The sequence below is a fragment of the Perissodus microlepis genome, chromosome 16 (assembly GCF_051167445.1).
Source record: "Perissodus microlepis isolate ML-2025 ecotype Zambia chromosome 16, ASM5116744v1, whole genome shotgun sequence".
In the NCBI taxonomy this organism is placed as follows: domain Eukaryota; kingdom Metazoa; phylum Chordata; class Actinopteri; order Cichliformes; family Cichlidae; genus Perissodus; species Perissodus microlepis.
In genome coordinates, this window is record NC_140476.1 from 14,546,101 (window position 1) to 14,566,858 (window position 20,758).

At 40.9% G+C, this 20,758-nt stretch overlaps 2 protein-coding genes across 11 annotated transcripts in view; both read left to right on the plus strand.

Moving 5' to 3' along the window:
* pkp4 (plakophilin 4) overlaps positions 1-11,240 on the plus strand; it is a 90,907-nt gene extending 79,667 nt beyond the window's left edge. For 8 of the 9 annotated variants that reach the window (XM_084908134.1, XM_084908137.1, XM_084908142.1 and 5 more), the window contains 11 exons: positions 1,614-1,797; positions 2,585-2,702; positions 3,706-3,897; positions 4,043-4,216; positions 4,394-4,544; positions 5,622-5,814; positions 6,269-6,353; positions 6,704-6,821; positions 6,933-7,073; positions 7,855-7,919; positions 10,162-11,240. In XM_084908134.1, the coding sequence (XP_084764260.1) occupies positions 1,614-1,797; positions 2,585-2,702; positions 3,706-3,897; positions 4,043-4,216; positions 4,394-4,544; positions 5,622-5,814; positions 6,269-6,353; positions 6,704-6,821; positions 6,933-7,073; positions 7,855-7,919; positions 10,162-10,401 (1,661 nt within the window). In that variant the 3' untranslated portion in view covers positions 10,402-11,240. The remainder of the gene's footprint in view (positions 1-1,613; positions 1,798-2,584; positions 2,703-3,705; positions 3,898-4,042; positions 4,217-4,393; positions 4,545-5,621; positions 5,815-6,268; positions 6,354-6,703; positions 6,822-6,932; positions 7,074-7,854; positions 7,920-10,161) is intronic. The other variant, XM_084908139.1, reaches the window with a different exon arrangement.
* Positions 11,241-15,448: 4,208 nt separating this feature from the next.
* dap1b (death associated protein like 1b) lies at positions 15,449-17,475 on the plus strand. Of its 2 annotated transcripts, none has more exons than XM_084908150.1 (4): positions 15,449-15,693; positions 16,509-16,605; positions 16,761-16,824; positions 16,940-17,475. In XM_084908150.1, exons 1-4 carry the CDS (start codon positions 15,624-15,626, stop codon positions 17,054-17,056), a joined length of 348 nt encoding a protein of 115 aa, XP_084764276.1. In that variant the 5' UTR covers positions 15,449-15,623; the 3' UTR covers positions 17,057-17,475. The 2 variants fall into 2 exon arrangements, with proteins under 2 accessions (XP_084764276.1, XP_084764275.1); XM_084908149.1 differs by having other exon boundaries at positions 15,472-15,693; positions 16,758-16,824.
* The last annotated feature ends 3,283 nt before the right edge of the window (positions 17,476-20,758 follow it).

Consider the following 20,758-nt stretch of genomic DNA (forward strand, 5'->3'; position numbering starts at 1 on the left):
CTGAGAACATTCTTCCTACAAATTGACATTCAGTGGCTGTTTAGGAACTTGCCAGAGGCAGAAAGAGTGAATTGTGGAGTCAGAAGAAGAAGCAGGGAGGTTGGTCAGTGGACATGAGTGTCTTATCACTGCATTATTGGTCCTATTACAAGGCAGTCTGTGCGTGTCCCGTGAGAAAGGCAAACACAGAGCTGAATGTGCTGGTGGAAGGAGCAAAGGTCAGTTAGTGCAGAATTAAACTGAGTCCCACTGAGTCAAGTTGAGCAGAGTCTACTAGTCCACCTGACACAAAGCTTTTGGCATGCACAAAATGACTCTTACACACACACACACACACACACAGACACACACTGCTGCCAGGCTCCAGTAAGAAGCACGTGCTGCATGTTAACTTTATAAGTTGCGTATCACATGATTTTCAGTGCCGCCCTGTTATTTTAGCATAATAAAAGGAGAGTAATGAAAGTTCACTAAAGGACTTTAATGGGTTTGAAAGCACTTTGATTTAGTGTTAATAAGGATAATGGTAAGAGAAATTGTTGATTAAATGACTGGCAGTGGCAGAGACCTTGCCGTCTTGGCAGGCATATATCTGTCTGTAAAGCTTCTTGCCAGCAGTCTGCCTCAATCGGGCTCTTGGGCCATATTACAGAGTATTATCGTCTCCATTGCTTCAATCAGAGCAGGACGGAGAGGCAGCTTACTGAAAGAAGATAAACAGTGAGGTTGAGAGAAAAGTAGCCAGGAAGACCTGTCATTATTTGTTTTACCTCTCCCAGTAGTGTGTCCATGTATATTACGGAGTTCCATGTAATAGCTTCATTGGTCTGTTGATCATGTAATGTGTTCTGAATGCACAGACTGAGGTGAGCAAGTGGTAGAGCAACAACAGCAAATGGATTCATTAACACGAAGCATTAAGCACTCACACATGAACCACTAACACACATGCACACTATACTTGAAGCATTGTTTTGGCTGCATTTTGAACATTACACATGTATTCAGCCCTGAGTGTTTACTGTAGAATTCAGCTTGTGTAACATTTGTCTCCTGCAAGGCTACCAATGCCCTACAGCAGTCAGGCTGTGTCTTAGTATAAGCCTAGCAGCAAGAGTCACCTAATTAGAAGAACATGTTACATGCCGGCTAATCCATGACAGATGCAGTATCAAAAGCTGCCACGACTGTGCATGATTATCAGTGGTTACCAAAAGTATATTTGAATTGAGTGAAATGATGGCATAATTTCTAAAGACTTCTACATTATTTATATTTCAATTGAAATGACTGAGCTGATGCCATATGGATCCCCACCCCATCCTTCTTACTATATTTTTCATTTCAAGCAAATAATCTTTGCCGCAAGGATAGTCTGCAGAGATGAAAGTTGACTTGAATATCTGATGCCTTGATGTTCGAGCCGTGGTATAGTCATATCTTTACTCAGGTTCTCGGTTTGCATGTTGTCGGACACGTCCGCACACACTGAACTAAAAGCCAAAGTTGGTTCCCCCCCTCTAGGTTAACCTAAGTGCACATGACAGCTCAGCTGACTTGACAGAAGGTTTGCACGCCTGCTCCTCAATGCTTGCATGTGGCTATGTCCTCAGGGGTGCTGTGGAACCTGTCGTCGTGTGACGCCGTCAAGATGACAATCATCCGGGACGCCTTAACAACTCTGACTAACACTGTGATCATCCCTCACTCTGGATGGAGCAGCTCCACCTTCGATGACGAGCACAAGCTGAAGTTTCACTCCTCTCTGGTGCTGAGGAACACCACAGGCTGCCTGAGGTAAACCACCTGATGATCACACTTGGCACTAGCTCCCCACTGTGGATATCTGATGCTATTGCATGTAATGACTGATGAGCTCATAGCGTGCGTTTGAAGAAAATATGATAATAAAGTGACCGGCCTCAAATCTAAAAATAAAAAATTTGTAGATATGCTCGTAAATCACTTTTTATTTAGCAAACATTATCAGGATGATGTGCATTTTTTCATAAATATGGGTTTAATGACTAAACACGATTTAGTGAAATGGGTACATTTTTCTGTCTTGTTGACATTTTAAAGCCGTCACCATTTCTTTGAATATCACAGTCAAAACTATTGGAAAACTCACAACCTCTCTCCTGGGGCTTCTTCCTTTGAGAACAGTGCAGTGTGTAGAGCACAGCTTCTAATTGGTGCCAGCTAGTTGAGGTGATTGTTTGTGTAACACTACACTCACACATGCATAGGTGTGGTCATTGGGTCCTTACTTACTCACCAAAGTACTGTAATTTCTTTAGTCAGACCACACACATGCACACCTCTCATACATTATGGATGGTATATGGGGATTGCAAAGCCCACATCACACATTCGAGTGGGAGAGACACACACACACACACACACACACACACACACACACACACACACACACACACACACACACACACACACACGTGCACAGCTGTCATTTTGTGTGTTTGCATATGCTCATCTGTTTGTTGAGCAAAGCCCCAAATCAAATGTCGTGTGTGTGTGTGTGTGTGTGTGTGTGTGTGTGTGTGTGTGTGTGTGTGTTTCAAAGGAACCTGAGTTCAGCTGGTGAGGAGGCCAGGAAACAGATGCGCACTTGTGAGGGCCTGATTGACTCACTGCTCTATGTCATCAAAGCCTGTGTAAACACCTCTGACTTCGACAGCAAGGTACGCACAAAGACACCCATCCACTGATGCATACACACACACACACACACACACACACACACACAAATACATTTAGCCAAGAGGGGGAACATGCTGCCACACGATAAGAGGGAAGAATCCTACTCATCCTGATTGAATCATTTGTTTCCTTGTGCCTAAATGACCCTCAGCTGCCAGAAGCAACTGTTTCATGTGCTTTGTCATCCAAAGCACAACTCATATTTTCGCATTCTGATTGACCGGGCTGCAACAGTGGTTGCTCATATTGCTAATGGCCATAGTTAGAACCACATAAGCTTAGGCTTCAGAATGCTTTAAGTGTTCTGTTTCACACTCTTTTTCAAGTCTTGGATCTCTTTGATGTCATAAAGAGCAGATGTACTTAATGGGAGACACAGTCCTGGCTGTCTGAGGGAAAGACAGTCAGAGAAAAGTTGGCTATAAGCGAGGGAGGCATGAAAGCAAGAGGAGGCAGAATGACTTGTTTCAGACAGAGGTGGAATTGAGGGGCCGCACCAAGGCCCAGTGTAGATGAATAAGGGTTATGCTGAGAGTTCAAGAATTAAAGATATAGAGCTGGAATGGCCATTATATATCCTTAACCTTTTTTATACAACTGGGTATTGCAAAAGCTCATTCATCTGTGAATTGTAAAGCCATAAAAAGTCAAGTGGACCATGTCTAATGTGAAGATCACCACTCTGGGAACTCGACCCTTAACCGTGTCAGTCATTCATGCTCATTGTCATTGTGTAAGGCAAACCCATTACAAAACTCAAACAGCGTGAAAATAAATTTGTGTGCTCTGGTTGACGAATTTTGTCTGCCTTGAGTTCCAAATCTAATTGATATCATTGTATTACTGCAAATAGAAGGTGCATGTCCCACACACTGGCTGCAGATACTGTAGCATGCTGCACAGAGTTGTAGCCTTTGTCATGGTGATTAAAAGAGCCTCTACTATAACTACCTGTTCCACTGCCTTTCTTCTTGTACCTGCCAGATTGTGGAGAATTGTATTTGCACTCTAAGGAACCTGTCATATCGTCTGGAGCTGGAGATAACAGCACCCAGACTGATAGAGGGGCAGGAAGTGGATGGCTTACTGGCCAGAGAATCTCCCAGTAAAGAGGTGGATTCCAGCTGTTGGGGCAGAAAGAAAAAGAAGAAGAAAAACAGCCTTCAGGAAGACACAGTGAGTGTGGGACTGTATCTTTAAAATAGCAAAATATTTCTATTATCATGTATGGTATACTGGAAAATGAGTGAAGACCACACAGAAAAGTTGCAATAAAGTCATTATATACCACAGCCTGACAAACACTTATATTCTGATTCAGTGGGACGGTGTGGGGCCCATCCCTGGCTTCTCTAAGTCTCCCAAGGGTGCAGAAATGCTTTGGCATCCTTCGGTGGTTAAGCCTTACTTGACTCTGTTGGCTGAGAGTTCCAATCCTGCAACTCTGGAGGGAGCCGCCGGGTCTCTTCAGAACCTGTCAGCTGGCAACTGGAAGGTAAAGTACCTATATTCACTATATATACACTCACTGATCACTTAACTTAACAGCTCAGCACGTCTGCATCGATCAAAGTTGACACCAGTTTTATTCTGGAACTCACACATGCTAAAACACACATCTTAAAACCATACATTTTCCTGAGTAGGGTTTCACTGCTTTCTGTGTGCACAGTTTGCAGCATACATCCGTGCAGCAGTGCGAAAGGAGAAAGGACTGCCCATCCTGGTGGAGCTGCTTCGGATGGATAACGACAGGGTGGTGTGTTCAGTTGCCACTGCTCTGAGAAACATGGCACTGGATGTCAGGAACAAGGAGCTCATAGGTCAGGAGTCACACTGTCACACATTTTACACTATACACTATAATGACTCTGTCTGGATGAATAATATTAAACACAAATATAAAGCCGCCTTATTGTTTTTCCTATCGGATTCAGCATATTTAACAGTCCAGTCTCTGCTCATGTTGTACCAATTAGGCAGAGGCTATGTTGTTAAAGCATTTAGCTTGGATACATGCCCTTACTCAGAATAAAACACCCACCTAAAGTGTGGATGTTACAAGCACATTATTTTCTGTTATTTAAGGAGGCACATAGATATTATATGGATGATCTTTAGGAAATTAGCTGAATAACGTGACTCTACACGACACTTATTAATATTTTAAACATTTTCCATCTAAGCTGGCTCTGTGATTTATACAGTGTGCAAACCGACAAATTGTTTAACAAATTGTTAAACAGTGGGGGGTTTTGTTAGTTCAGTTTGTTTTTTTAATTAATGGCAACTACAGAACAAGGGCCTTTTGTGACAATTTTAACTATTGGTTATTATTTTTTTTTAAATCTCCCTCTAGCCTTTTGTTTTTCATGAAACATTCTCATTTAATGGAAAAAAACAAGCTTTTATGTGCTCTCTGTGGAATTAATGAGGAGTTGCAGTTCCAACAAAGCAGGGGTGATGCCTGTAGCAGGAAGGGTGGGGTGGGGGTTGGTTCTGATTTAAGGTGCCTTCAGTTTTGTGGTTGTGAGTTTATGCTGCAGGGTTGTTTTTTCTTTTCTTTTGGTTTTCTTACCACCAGGCTGCTGCTGCTTTACAGTAGGATGCACACACGCCAGTGTCCTTGCGTTGATGCAATGTCATTTAGGATAACTTTGTACAACACTGCAGGCTAAGCAAAATGAATATCAGCCCGATTATAGAAGCTCCACGGTGTAGTTTAGGTCACAGTGGAAGACCTTTACATTATGTAACATAGAGGGGGAAAAAAAACCAAACTTGTATGAGTGGTACTCCCCTCCCTTCTCCGTGCATAAGCATCTGCCTACAAACATGCTGTACAGTAAGTGTGTCACAGTGTATTTCCTGCACGTCTCACCTCCCCTCCTCGCTCTTAGGGAAGTACGCAATGAGGGACCTGGTCAACCGTCTCCCTGGGGGGAACACCACCCTGCTGTCGGACGAGACCGTGGCAGCCATCTGTTGCACCCTGCACGAGGTCACCAGCAAAAACATGGAGAATGCAAAGGCTCTCGCTGACACGGGCGGCATCGAGAAGCTGGTCAACATAACCAAGGGCAGAGGAGACAGGTGCGCTACAGAAGCTCGTATTTGTCTGAGAGTTTGTTGTGTTTTTTTCTCAGTGTACACACTGATACACACCCGACTGTAACTTGTGCACACGGTGAAAAAACCCCACCACAGTCATGGATGGGGATAAAAGGCTGTTTTGGGCACTGACCAGCTGGAGTTTTATACAAACACACACACACCTAAGTAACACTTTGATGCTTGGAGAAGGAGAAGTTTTAGCCACAGGGAAGGTGGCATTGTATGCATTGAGGTTTTATGTCCCTGTGGAATGATGGCACAGCAGCTATTTCTAGCCTGCTATATATTCAGTAATGTTCCAGGGTAAAACACACTGAGGACAAACTCTTTCCTCAAACATCATGTCCTGTAATATTTACAGTGTGTTTTTAAAGTAAGGCTAAAGGCATTCAGGAATACCCTAAAACATTTGGGCTTTTGACTGTTTCTCCAGGTACTCTATGAAGGTGGTTAAAGCAGCTGCTCAGGTGCTGAACACACTGTGGCAGTACAGAGATCTACGTGCCATCTATAAAAAGGTAATGACATTGAGTTCGGTCCTTTCTGGTGTCCGGTTTAATGTCTGTGAAAAATACACGGCATATCAAAAAGAATTATCTGATTTTAAAGTGTTTTAATTCTGAAGCCGTTCACTGGCCATGACTGAAACATGTACAGGTAGAAAGAAGAGAGGGATCTGTGGCTTTCACATGGTTGCTGACAGGTAGTGTAACAATAGCCTGACATGCTTGCAAAAGTATGGGATGAGTTTGAGTATCGTATGTGCTTTAAAAAATATCTATCCTTTTGAAATCAGATAGTTCTTTTTGATACATCCAGCATATTTATCCAGAGGATCAATGTTTTCCTCTCCCCACTACCCTAACAGGATGGATGGAATCAAAACCATTTCCTCACACCAGTGTCCACACTTGAGCGAGACAGGTTCAAGTCCCAGCCCACCCTCCCCACCAGCAATGTTCAGATGTCTCCAGTCAACCACCCTGGTACATTCAGTTCACTCTATTCCGTGCCCAGTCGAAATAGACACTGCCTGTGAGACCGGAAAACCTCTGGAATTTAATGTTACGAAACGTGTTTTCTTTTTTTCCGTGCAGCTGCCAGCGCCACGTCGTCTCCTGCACTGCTGGGCATCAGAGAGCATAGAGACACCATCAGAGATTATCAGAGAGCACAGTCAACTATGCAATTTTCTAATTACCAAGGAGACAACAGTATTCATAAAAAACAGTATACAGGTACACACCTGAAAGCCACTCGGGTTACGCTCCTTAAAAATTTAATTTGGCTCACACTCACCATCTGCACCAGACTGCGTGCTGTTACACACTTGCTGCTATTCGGGGCGTTATCTGTTTTATCCTTCGTAACGCTCCAAGCGGATTCTGTGGCCAGTCTCCTCTCCTTGCCAAGACGGTCCTCTCTTATCATTTCCACCAACCCCTGCCAGCCCCATCACAGTCAGTTGAATTCCGACCGCTTCAGGGCTGTTTTTGTGCTGCAGTTGGTCTGCACAGCACTAAAGTGGACCAACCAGCTAGGAGTGGACACTCCACAATGGTGCCATTGTTAGCATCACCAGGTCACAGCTTGCAGACAGGGCCAGTGAATGGGTACCCAGACATACTACAGTCAGACAAGAGCTCTCACCAGCCTACTCTGGTTGCTGAGAACAGGGGGGAGGCCAGAGTAAACAAAATGAGCCTGCAGCCTCAAAAATTCATCTATTACATAGGGAAGTGGAAATTGAGTTTCTGGATTCCACCCGTTGGATAAAGTGCCAGTGGAAATACCCATCCCATGGGCTGTATAAACAACAGAACAGCAGTGGCCAAGTCTATTATTTGGTGTTATTTCTCTCCAGCGTAGCGCGCCACTTCTTGATCCTCTACTATCAAAATACAGACATTTGCCCTTCAGGGATGTGCTGACTTTTTTCACTGATATGAAGTGTGTTGGCATCAAGTTCCACTAATCCGTCTAAGGCAACACTCACTTTATTTATTTTTTTCTTTCCAGGGTCTGGAAAGCCGTCTCCGTATTACTACTCATCACCCACAACAGAGGAGCCCCGAAGAACACAGGTGAATGCAGTAATTCTGCACAAATGTCTGGTTACACTCCACAGCCTCCCCTTCTCATCTTGTCTCGTATGCCTGCTCTGATGTGGCTGTACAGAGGTAGAGGTTGTTTTGCTGTGTATATGCAGAGATTGTTTATTTCTCTGTTTGCCTGTTAGCTTTGTTTATTTGTGTAGACTATTTCTACTGTTATTTTTGTAGTGTTTGGGGGGGTTTTCAGTGTGATAGAGTAGTTTACAGTTCATAATATTGCAATGTACGCAACAAATGATTAATTAATCAAACTAAAAAATAAAAAATATGATATTAGCCTTAAGAATTCATATTTATCGTAGTGTTTGGTGATATAAGCTGGCACAAGGCACATGTCTGAGATCCCTCCGCTGCACTGTATAAGCACGACCAACCCTTCTAACCCGCTTGACTAATACAAAGAGACTGACACGTATTCCACCCCGGATGAATGACAATGCTGCGAATGACCCAGCACATCAGCTATTGTTTGAGTGAGATTGAATGTGACTGCTGGGATTGGGATGGTCTGGGTACATCTCAGGCACTTGTCTCTGTTGGACACATCCATGTGTGCCCATTCAGATAACAGGCACGGAGAGGAGGAGGCAGGAGGGAGGAGATGGTGCACAAAGACAGAGTTCTCTGTCCTTCATTGCTTCACATTTCTGGCTAAAGACGGTCATTATTCATTTCAGACATTTATAAATCCCATCCATTTTGTTGGATTTCTAACATTTACCTTGAAGCTGTTTTTGTTGCATTAGTGGCCAGAGATGTGCAGGCGGGAAGATAATTGATTAGCCTATTGTCTGAAAAATCTCCAGCCACGCTAACGAGCGTTTGTCCTGAATCTGCTGAGATGTTTGTTTATGCCGTTTCATTTTGTTACCATCATACAGAAGATTGATTTGAGAGATTTTTTGTGTTTTGACAGGATGAACAAGAGTTATGTACTTAAAGGCATAGTTAACTTTTTTTTTTATCTTATTTTCTCTCTTGCTGAGGCTTCTAGAAGAAAGTCTGCCCCTGAGCTGTTGTTTTGACAGTCGCTGTCCACTTGATTAGGTGCACCTGTACAACTCCTTGTTAACACAAACGGCTAATCAGCCAATCACATGGCAACAACTCAGTGCATTTAGGCTTGTGGGCTTGTAGGTGAGGTCAAGATGAATCCGAATGGGGAAGGAAGGCGACGCAGCTAAGAACAGGAAACAGAGACTGTAATTTGCACACGCTCACAAAAATTGGACAGCTGCTGGTGGTGTAATGGTGTTGGGGCATATTTTCTTTGCACCCTTTAGATCCCTTAGTACCAAAGGTCAGTGAGTGTATAAACAAATGGGGAGAGAGCCTTTACTTTATTTTCAACACTCAAATATACATATACATATTTTTTTGCCTCAAATAAAAGTAAAAAATCTTTAACAACATAGTTTACATAGACATTACAGTAAGTCAAGGAAAAGGATAAGTACACTTACCTACATATGTCTTGCGCTGACATTGTTGCGATCCTCTACTGAGGACATGAATCAGTGTAACACCAGTTTGCAGTTTTGTCTCTGGGCAGCGTCTTCTGAGCCACTGTGCTCAACATTTTGCTTAAATTGTCAGTTTACTCTTTAAAGCTGAGAAGCTAATGTTTAGAGGTGCTTGTAGGTGGATTTCTAATCATCTAGGTGGAGATTTGCAATTAAGATTTTCCCAAAATGTTACCGTGTAGTGTGGTTATATTTATAGTGAGGTGTAAGTGTTCCTGAAAGTATAAGCAGCAGTACAATATGAAGATAAATAAAGTTTGTTTACTTAAATTAAGCTACACGAGAACTATCATTAAAACTTATAATGAAATCTGAATAATACTTTGAAATAAGTGCTGCACGGCCAAGGCTGCAAACATCAGTGAAAACTGCCTAATTAAATTAAAGGTTAAAGGATTTTTGAAAACGTGTGGCGCAGAGAAATGACCTCCTGTAAATGTTGCATGTGAAATGATTGGACATTTTAATAATAATTATGCATTACATTTCACAAAGCGTTGGGATGTAATTGGCTAAAGTGGAGCTAATTTAATTTACTTTACATGCTGGCAGGGGAAAGGGGACAGCAAAGGCTTAATTTGCTACCTTTATTTTCTTTTGAGTTTAAGTTTGAATCTTTAACGTAAAGACTGTTGTAAAACTCAAGTTTTCAGAACTGATTCTTGATACTTGCCTCTCGTTCCTTGCAGCCTCTGTATTATTCAGATGAGCCGAGCAGGAGAAACTATGATACATACAGAATGTACCTGCAGCACCCACACGGCTACGACGACTCGTATTTGGAGGAGGTCATCACTTACCCTCCCACCTTCAGCTCCCAGCCTCATGGACTGAAATCCACCTGTAACTACGTGGACTATTACGCTACCACACGGACGCCTTCGTTCAGGGCAGAGCAGTACCCCGGCTCTCCAGACTCCTGGGTATAGGTCTGGAGGTGCTACCGTTTCACCATCACTTCGGTTTGTAACTGGGGTGCGTCTTCACCCTGCAGCAGAGGCGAGGAACACACAGGAAATGACAAACTTTTTTTTTTTTCATGAACTTGGCTTCATACATGTTTGTTTTGTGGATGTGTGTGTATGGAGGAGAGTTCAACTGAGTGATAACAGATGGAAAGATGGGATGTGAGCCAAAGAAGGAAATCAAGGAATGTCTTTTTTTTTCTAATTATTTTTTATTTAGATGAGAAAGATGGAATCATGCTGTGAGTCTGTTGAGAGCAGATATTGGGACACTACAGTGAGGAGACATGCGTCCTACTCTGTCTAGATGTTAGGTTAATTTTTCTTTTTGAAACTCTTAGCTGCGATAGCATGGTGAAAGGTGTGAGTCATGTAAACGAAGGTCCGCGGTAAGAGTCGAGACTGGAGGAATATGTATGTGCCGAAGCCAAAATGGATCATGAACTCATATCTGTTTAAAAAATGAATAAAAAAAACATAAAATAAAAAATAATCAAATGAAAAATAGTTAACTAATGATGTTAGCTTGTACAGAGGGATCAAATTATATCTGTACTTAATGTTGAAACTGTGTAATGCCATGGAGTCTTGTACATTTTTCGTTTTATTGTAAATACAGAAAAAAAACATGTTACCTGGTTTACACTCAACAGCACTGGTTGGAAAAAACAAAAAAACTAAAAGAAACTTGTGCCATGTTAGGTCTCTAAAGATATATAAATATACAAAGAAATATGTGGACAAAGATGGCATCATAACACAACAACGACAACGTAATAAAAGGTCAAGTTTTGTTTTTTAAACTGTGTGAGAGTTTCTTTGCATCTCCAGTTTACTGACATTTTGTCCACGTGTGCAAAGAAAGTGAATGAATAGATCCAAAGGAGCTCAAACCCTTTCTGCTCTGGTTGTAATATCCTCTATCCTGCCTGGGAAGCATATTTTATGTATTTGCACAGACATGAGTAGTGAGCCTTAAACCACCTGTGTTTTATAAAGGCCGTGTGGCACCCTGGAGCACAGCAACCAACACTGATCGGTAGCGGACTCTGCGCTTACACCTCGACTGACAAACCGTGCTCTTGGGACGGAGAAAAAAAACCTTGTTTTAAAATGTTTTTCAAATATCGATGCTGAATATGAGCGACATGTGGTGCAAATGTATTTAAGATGAAAGATTCCAGGACGATTTTCTGTCACGCTACAAACTCTGCAAAATGGTGACGAGGGTCAGGGATGATTTGTGACAGAAGGATAGCAGCAGTTATTCACTGTGTCAGGAAATTAAAATATGCTATTGTGGGCCATGTATCAGTGTAAAATATAAGTAAAAACCTGACAATATTAGAGACATGTACTCCTTCCCATCCAATATACATACACTATTTAAAAAAAATGGATTGGGATAAGCTAATCGTCTCTTGTTAACTTGATGTAAATAAAATGTTCCAAGGCACCGAGCCTCAATATGAGATCAGCAAAAATTGTTTTTGAATTGTGACTCAATAATAGGTCAATAATAATTAAAAATATGGAGCTGGAATACTGACAGGGTTCAATTTCCTGTGGATCGGGGCCAGTACTACTTAAAAGATGAAATACAGTTGCTCTTTAGGCCTAAAATGATTTGAATAAACACACTGCTGAAAGTTTGGTAAACTTAAAGTTTTTTAAAAGAACAACACCAACACAGCGTGTTATAATCACCAGACTGAACAGCTTTATATACTTGTAGACAAACTAAGATGTTCAAATTCATCTATATTCATCTTTCTTTTTTTTATTTGCATACAAAAGCAATTTAAAATCCTTTAGATCTCATAATTAATGTTGTTTCATGCCCAGAAGGTATTTGATGGGTTGGAGTGGGGTTATCTCTCTTTTTCAGATCATCAAAGAATTTGATTTTTACTCATATTCCTCTTCCCCACCAGCCTCCACTTTCAGAAACCAGCTACACTTCCACATGAGACGGGCCTTTTTCTTGCTTAAGTAGTCGCAACTCTATGGACTGTGCTGCTTATAGTAAAGCTGGCATTAAGGGAATACATACGTTTATACCGACCATTAATTGGCTTCGGCCTACAAAAGACACTTGCATCCAGTTTTTCCGGCATAGTCCCAGGAGCCTTAGTCTGCTAAACTGCTTTGCCAAAATATTGCGAAATGGACTTAATTTACAAAGCAGTGAGATTATCCCAGCCCCTGATTTCATTTAATTCATTACCCCTCAAAGTAAGTGCACGCAAATTAAAGTACCTAATAATCTGGGTCACATATGACTTCATACACCCAATTTTCCCCTCACTGCAGTTTCTTCTGAAACAAAATTCAGAATGTTAGAGCTTACTGAATGTATCAGGAGGAAGAATAAATACAGGTGAAGTCTATGTGCAATCTGCTTTTAAATGCATGTAAGAGCACAGCTACGAGCCAGGACTGTCTCCCATAACTTTAAGGACTTTTTTTTTTTTTTTTTTTTTTAAAACTGCTAATGTTATATGAGCATTATTGACAGGGATTTCGTGGCACAGCCCCTAGAGATGGAGAACTAATCCGATCTGCTTAAACTCCCCACCCGATCTCAGCCTATATACAGGTCCAAATATTGTGAAGCATTATTTAAAGATCTGAATACAGTGAACACTTTTCACTCAGTCTTGATCTATATCTAATTAAGAAGTCAGCTTTTTTATAACAATAAATGCAGATCCAGAGTCTGATGTGCTGCAAAAAAAAACCCAACAACCTCATCATGCTTTCATATCGATTGATGGAGTAATGCTAAAGCACTAATTTCCCTAAACTCTCTTTTGAATTCCACTCGGAAACTTAATCTCAGGTCTCTCGGGATACTTTATTCCTTTTTAAACTCATTTTGGATCTTCTGACTGGGAGGAAGACTTGAACCAGCTTAAGTTTAGAGAACTACTTATATAGCATACACTGCTTAGGAGGCTAAATAGGTTTAGGACTACATGTTGAACCCATAAGTGACAAGTCACATCATCAGCCAACAAACGAGGCAGATCTTTACATTAGTCTAAAACAATATTTAAGTTTCATACACTGCAGAAATATCCACAAAACTATTAAGTACACTAATGAGAGACCTCCCTCAAGATAGCGCTTACATGCTAGCTGCCAGGCAAAATAAATATGAGTTTAGCTAAATGACTTCCTAAACAAAAGGAAAATTTACCTCCAGTCTTTTTTTAATACACTTATACATTATTTAAAGAAAGTTTGCTTTATGCAAGAAAGTGTGCTAAGAAATGTGATGCTATATGACAATTATTTTTTAAGAATGAATGCATTGATACTGCAATTTAGCACTACATAGTACATGCATTTTATTCTTGGTATGTTGTATACTTAACTATTGGAACTGATTTTGTTGGTTTTGTGCTTCTCGATATGATCTACTTTATTGTTTTCCTTGTTTCATCTACGGTGAAGGTTCTGATAACTAAAAGGTACAGTAATACTATAACTGCGATGGGGTTCAGCTGGGATGAGGAAGAATTGTGTTTTTCCAGTTGTGCCGGTGGGGGTGGGGGGGTGTTTATTTTTTAGTATTTAGACTTTATTTTATGCACCAAAAAAACACTTTGAGCACAAACGAGAAAAAAATACTGTCAAGAAAGGAAGAAAAAGCCAGACCCGACCAAAAGCGCAGCCACCGTTCAAATTAAACTAAAACTAAAGAAGATTCAAGTTAAAATACAATAAACTGCAGCTTGCCAGCTGCACAAACAGGAAAAGGAAACTAAGCACATCAGCAGCTTTTCCTTCTTCTGGAGCCTTTTGGCACACAGAATAAAGGTAGGAGTTAAGAAACAAAACAACAGCTATAAATATAACTTACATTAACCAACACAGCAGCAACCTTTGTTATATTTAGATGGCAAAAAATAAAACATGCAGCAGAACTGCAAAAAACAGTCTCCTTGTAATTGGTAAGAATGTGTTAGGGCACCCTTTTCTATGCACAAAATATAAGCAAGAAAATATACTAAAACTGAAAAATAATGAAGTCTGGAACTTTTTTTCTTTTTTTTCAGAACAAAACAAAGTTGGTCCACCTTAAGGCCCACGCGTTTCAAGCAGCTTGGCACTGTGCTGCACATTACCAACATTTCAGTTAAATTAACACAAGCCAGCTGACAGTTAGCCTGCAGCTTGTGCATACCCGGAAAGGCAACAACACACGCATTTTTCAGCATTAATGCCCCCATAGTTCATGCATATGCAAGCTGTGAAGCTTCAAACCTGTATATTCAAGGAAACTGCTGTACAGTCACAGAACTTAGCAAAGTCACAGATTCGAAGAACCTGGCTTTAAAGGCACAGCTCATTCAGGTTATGATTAGACTGATCTGTATTACCTGTAACGTGTATCACAGCAGACATTACAATGGACAACGGCTCAGCTCAATACACTGTGCAGGTAACTATGTGCTCTAACATGTGTATTTAATATCCAATCAGGTATACTTTCCAGTGTGTTTCTGTCACTTTTCTGCTTGTTGGGAATACACACCTTACCTCTAGTCTGTCTTACCTTCTCCATTAAACATAAAGAAACATTAGTGTGTCAACAATAAACTTTCAAGTCTCATCTCCCCTCCACAACTGACCTCAGTTAGATACACATGCAAAGATCTGACAGTCCTTTCTGTGCTTCAGCTTTAAACATGGTGGCACTATCGCTGTTTACTTTGGATCCTCATGCTGGATAAAAGAGTCTAATGTGATGAAAAAAATATCTGCCTTAAAATGACACAGTGTTATTTTCTTCTTCATTGAAAATATTCGTACAATCGAAAACTTCCTCTGGGGGGTTGTGTCTGTGGGCTGTCATACCTGGAAATAGTTTAAGTGTGGTTAAAACTCTTTTTGTTGCCAATCTTGAAGTTTTGTGAAAAGATTTTCAAAATAAGATCAAGTAACAGTAACATAAATCAGCTGCAGTTAAATCGTGCTGCAAACCGCAAACGGTTAGTGTACGGTTTCATTTTCTCGGTAAACTATCAGCGGGTAGAGAAAAAGAAAACAAAGAGGCGTTTCGCTGGCCGCAAACTTCCTGTAGCCTCGCGGGGCGTCATCTCTGTTGTAGAGAATAAAAACAGCGGAGTGGGCGTCGAGGACAGTTTAGTGCTTTCACTGCGGAAAGTTTTCAAGAAATGGTGCAACAACTCCCCAAATCTGGAGCGAAGGAGGTTCCTCGGCTGAAAGCTGGCCACCCTCCGGCAGGTAAGCCGTGTCTCTCTGATAGGTGCCTGCTCTTTTTTTAATTTATCTTTTAAAACTTTATTAAAGCTTGAGAGTTGTTGTTGTTTTTCCATTCCTTGACCCAGTTACAGAGTCGTTCAGAGCGAGTCGACTCCGCTGCAGTTTTTTTTTTCCACCAAAGTAACGTAACTTTTGCCGTTAATTTGACACGCAGTATGCAAAAGTGCGATAGCTGGAGCTGACTGGCTGCTGTGGCATTGGAGTACTAAAGTGCAAGAAGCGTCATCGGCATGCTTTTGTTTGAAGGGAGGCCTGTTAGGTGCACCGTGCACTGCTATTCGTGCAAAGCTGCGGAACAGTAGTTAACTTTGCATTAACAGCTGCAGCTTGAAGCGGTGTCGCTCATCTGTTTACGAAGAGGATCTGATAAGCAAAATATTGTGATACTTTCGTTTGTACGAACTTTTGCACCATTACTATATATGTTTTGGGGGGGTTTTTGGACGCCATGGCGCATTAATTTTATTTCATATTATGAGGGACAGACTGCAGAAACTATCATGTGTCCAGGTTTTAAGAAAGTACAGAGTGTTTGATAGTTTTTAGGACTATAGGTCACCTCTGCACGATGAAGCGGACAGGGAAGTGACTACAGGTTTTTGAATGAATGCTAGTGTTCATAAGCTTGAACTGCAAGTGCACAAAGTGAGAGAAAAGAGTTGAAAACCTTTGTGGTTTTCACTTTCCACTCCTCTGTCTCAGTTACGTGAAATGCGCTGTAAAACACTGCTTTGACATAGATTGTTTTTTGTTTCTTTCCTCTTTTGCATCACTAGTAAAGGCCGGGGGTAAACGGGTGGCCAAGAAAGGCATGGAAGAGAATGCCACCCATGCAACTCCAGAAAAGGACACCAGGAAGTCTGATAAAATCAGGTATGCCCACACTCTGCAGTAAATGTGCTTGAGCTGAAAACAAATTTAGCTTCAAACATTAGTGTGTAAGAATGCCCAGCAGCATTTCGATCATATAGGTCACTAACTTTGCTTTAAAAGCTGAGTATAACTCTGTTTTAAAACCTGTGCAGCAGGTCCCTTGCCACCCCCAACAGGATGCAACAAGTTGGCATACTTCTAACAGGAACCCTCGACAAGGTAAACAAAGCATTAACTCTTAAAAAAGCGAGTTAATTACTTTCCAAGCCAACTGGGTTAGTTGCAGTGCTTCAAAGTATTGTGGATAATAAACCTCCTTCCTGATGTTTTGCAGCTGAGCCACGACTTCGCAGAAACACCTGTGAGCGTGAGGCACAGTAAGGTGCGCCCCGCGGTGGAGAAGTCGCACTCCCCTCGGATCGTTTTCATCCAGCAGCCGAGGAAGTATTGAACTTTTTCGGGCATGCCCTAGAGGGAACCATGTTAAGTCAGTCGTTAAACACCAATGTGAAGTGTTAGACACGTGAGGAGACTGAGACTGACAGGTTGCCTGTAAAGTGTTGATGGAGTGAAAGCTTTCAAGCTTCGTTTACTTAGAAGGAAGAGAAAAAAAAAAGCTCTTTGGGGCCATGCTTGTATGTGAATACTATAAACCAGCACTTAATGCATCTTTTCTGGCATAATAATAGAATTCTATATTTGTATTTGTCATCTGATTAGAAAACAAAAGCATTTGCTGGGTATGAGTATGTTTGAAGGGAGGGGTTAAGTTACTGAGTTATATAAGGGTGCTTTTAAGGGGAATCTTCACTTTGTATTGCATGGCAATTGTATTAGATTTATTAAAAAAAAGCGGACTGCAAGCCATCACTGTTATGTCTCTGTTTATTTCTTGGAACAGTTTTCTGTTCATACACTCTAAAATGGCCACAAGGGGGCAGCAAATGGCCATTTATAACTTTAATAAACCAGACTATCTGGTCATGGATTTCACAAGTCAATCTCTAAGCTGCGTGCATCTATGCAATATATATGCTTATTTATAATTATTTACTTACCTTTTACTTATTTACTCATAATATATGCTTACTTCTATCCATCTGGCCTCTTTCATAAAGTGATTGAACCGTGATATCGTAATGTTCCAGCAAGTCCACCCTCTATGTAGCCAAACTATTTTAATTATCCCAGTATGTGTGTGCAGTGAGTCATAGTTAAACAGTGAGATGGATGAAAGGGAAACAAGAAAACTCTTCCATAAAAGCTAGCTTGGTCTTGTAGGATTCACGGAGCTGATCTTTGCTTTAGAACATTTTGCCCCCGATTCCATTCGGAGCCTGTCCATGATCTATATCTTGACCATTTTTTGGAACCTTTTCCAGGGTTCAGTATCTCCATATGCATTTGGCAATACTACTGCGTAGTAGTGATTTTTCTTTCTTTTAATATGTTGGATAAATTGCAGAAACCACCAAGACTCCACGTGTCTGGAAAGTGAAAGTCAAAAGGGATTGCAGAAAAGTGTTATTGTTTTTAGTGTCAAGGCTGTGCTACAGGTCACCTCTGTGCGATATGAACCAGACAAGTGCTGTGACTATTGGGTTTTAATCATTTTCAGGGATGCCTCTTGAATGCAGGCTAGTAAACTCAAACTGCAGGTGCCACATTTCACAAGGTAGATGGGGAGAGAGAGAAAGCTGAAGAAAAACAAACTAATCTGCTTTCCACTTTCTGCTCCTCAGGATGAGCTGCAAGAGACAGATGGTCAAACAGGAGTTTGAAACAGATTGGATAAAATAAAAACTGTAAAGAAATCTCTCTCAGCCAGAGTACTGCATGCTGAGCACACACAAGAATGACAGACATTTGTGTGGATTCATGTCAGAATACCAAAGTGACTTAATTGATGTATTTGTTGCTGGATATTTTCAGTTCCATGCAGGTTTATTTCTATAGTGCAAAATCACAAAAGTCACCTGGTGCTTTGTCCTCTAAGGCAAAATCCTTACAATATTCTGGAGTAAACAGCAATCAAGTGAACCCACTTTGCGACAGTGGGAAGGAAAAAAATCCTTTTTAACAGGAAGAAACCTCCAGCAGAACCAGGCCCAAGGAGGGGCGGCCATCTGCCGTGACTGGTTGGAGGGTGATGGGACTTAACGCAATCTAGCGGGGGGAAAAGGCAACATTTGAATGACATGCTGCAGTGGTGTTTAAACACGAGGAGTGCAACGAGATGAGTGGAGAAGAAGTGCTCAGTGCATCAGATGAAGTCTGAGTCTATTTTTCAGGTCTTATTGGAATCTGGAATTTTTCTTTTTTGCAAAATGCAGAAAATATCACAATGGAAAGATTTTTTATGTAAGACCCCATTTTCCACCAAAAGTAAGATTTCTGGTCATTCCTTTTTCACAGCAGACTCTTGTCACCTCAGCACAATGTAGAACAATTATCATCATATCGCTTTATATTCTTGCTGTTAACGAATTGGTGTTAAAAAAACAAAAAACTTTTGCAAGATTGCGCTGAGATTAAGGTTTTTCCCTCAGAACAAGCTGCATAAAACAATGTTACCTCATGAGGTCACCGCAGACTAAGGTGCACTACGAACTTCACTTGCCACACCAGACTGAGTCAAAGCGTATGGAAAACCTTACTCTGGATCTAATTGCAATAATCCAGTAACCTAATTTGACACGTGTGCTGTAGTTCGTGAAATACTTTATATTTATTACTCTATGTAAAACTAGCATTTCGATCAAGCTGTAATATTAAAATGTTAAAGTCAACAGGTTTATGGTCAAACTATGATTCAGCAGTATGCACAAAGCCAATGAGCAACATCCTGCTTTCAGCAGCCACTAATACAGACCTAAACCAATTAGACTTCATTTACATAAAAGCTCTGACTCATGTTTCAACTTCCCTCCTTCTAATGCACATCGTCGAGGAGGAAATTACACAGCATACTTGCTAAGTTTGCAAACAGTGAGACAACTGGCAATTTAATGTATTTAGCTATCAGCTGACTATGAAAGTTTGGAGATTTTAAATTGCCTACATGTGCCCAGAGTGAATATTGTTGCTGAAAAAGGATGACCAGAAAGCATTAATGCAAAGCAGTGTGTTGGTGCAGCAGCCAGCCCATCTGGTGCCATGTTACTCTTTATGTTCTTGGAAGGATTAATGAGGCCATGCATATATTTTACAGACAGTTTAATGTTCACATGTAAAATCGACAACTGCAAAGTAGCACATAGCTGCAATCAGTTATCAGTGCAGAGTAAAACTCAATTTAGGATCTGAAACAATTAAGTATGTTAATATAGTAAAATATATATTAGTATATAAAATTGTCAGAAACTGTTAAAGACTGTATAGACCAAAGCATCCAATTATTGCCTTTCTTCTACAATAGCTATACACAATAACAGTGATTCAGCAAAATGTTGTGGACAGCGAGACGAGTTTCATCTGACTGGACACTTTTGGCTTGATTGCAGCATTTTAGGTTCTGCAACTTTTGGTCCACCTAAATAAATAATGGATTCTTCAATATTCTACAACAGATTTATTCCTGGCAATGTGGAAAGAGCTTGGGCAGATTTTGGAACACAAATACCTTTGTATGGAAAACTAATCTCAGTCCGAGGTCCATTCACTACTTCCAACTTCATCACACGATTTAATTTCACTTAAGCACCTTAAAGTTTCATTTTAGAGTTCTCTTCTTTCTACATATATTCCCAGAAGGCTTCTGGAAGAAAACACAGACAGCTGATGCATTTCCTCTGGATTCATCTCCCATCCAAGTGACTTCTTCAGTCTCAGACTGACTGCAAGTTTCTCCAACCAATCATTAAACTGAGCTCGGGCCTCAGTGTTAGGCAGTGGTGCTAATTTTGGCATTGTGCAACTGTACTCTTTATAAGGATGGGAAAAACCTGCATCCAGCTGACTTAAGAAGGTGCTTTTAAGACTTTTAAGACAAAGTTGGAGAGGCAGAGCTTAAGATGGTTTGGAAGTGTGCAGAGGAGGGATGGTGGATATAGTAGACAAAGGATATTGAAGATAGAGCTGCTTGGCAGGAGGAAAACCTCAGAGAAGCGTGTATCTAGAGGATATGCAAAAGTTTGGTGTGACAGAAGAGGAC

Coding starts and splice junctions, on each gene's coding strand:
- dap1b (XM_084908149.1), top strand. CDS start 15,624: ATGGTGCAACAACTCCCCAAATCTGGAGCGAAGGAGGTTCCTCGGCTG. Junction 15,694..16,508: donor AGCTGGCCACCCTCCGGCAG/GTAAGCCGTGTC, acceptor TTGCATCACTAG/TAAAGGCCGGGGGTAAACGG. Junction 16,825..16,939: donor TAACAGGAACCCTCGACAAG/GTAAACAAAGCA, acceptor GATGTTTTGCAG/CTGAGCCACGACTTCGCAGA.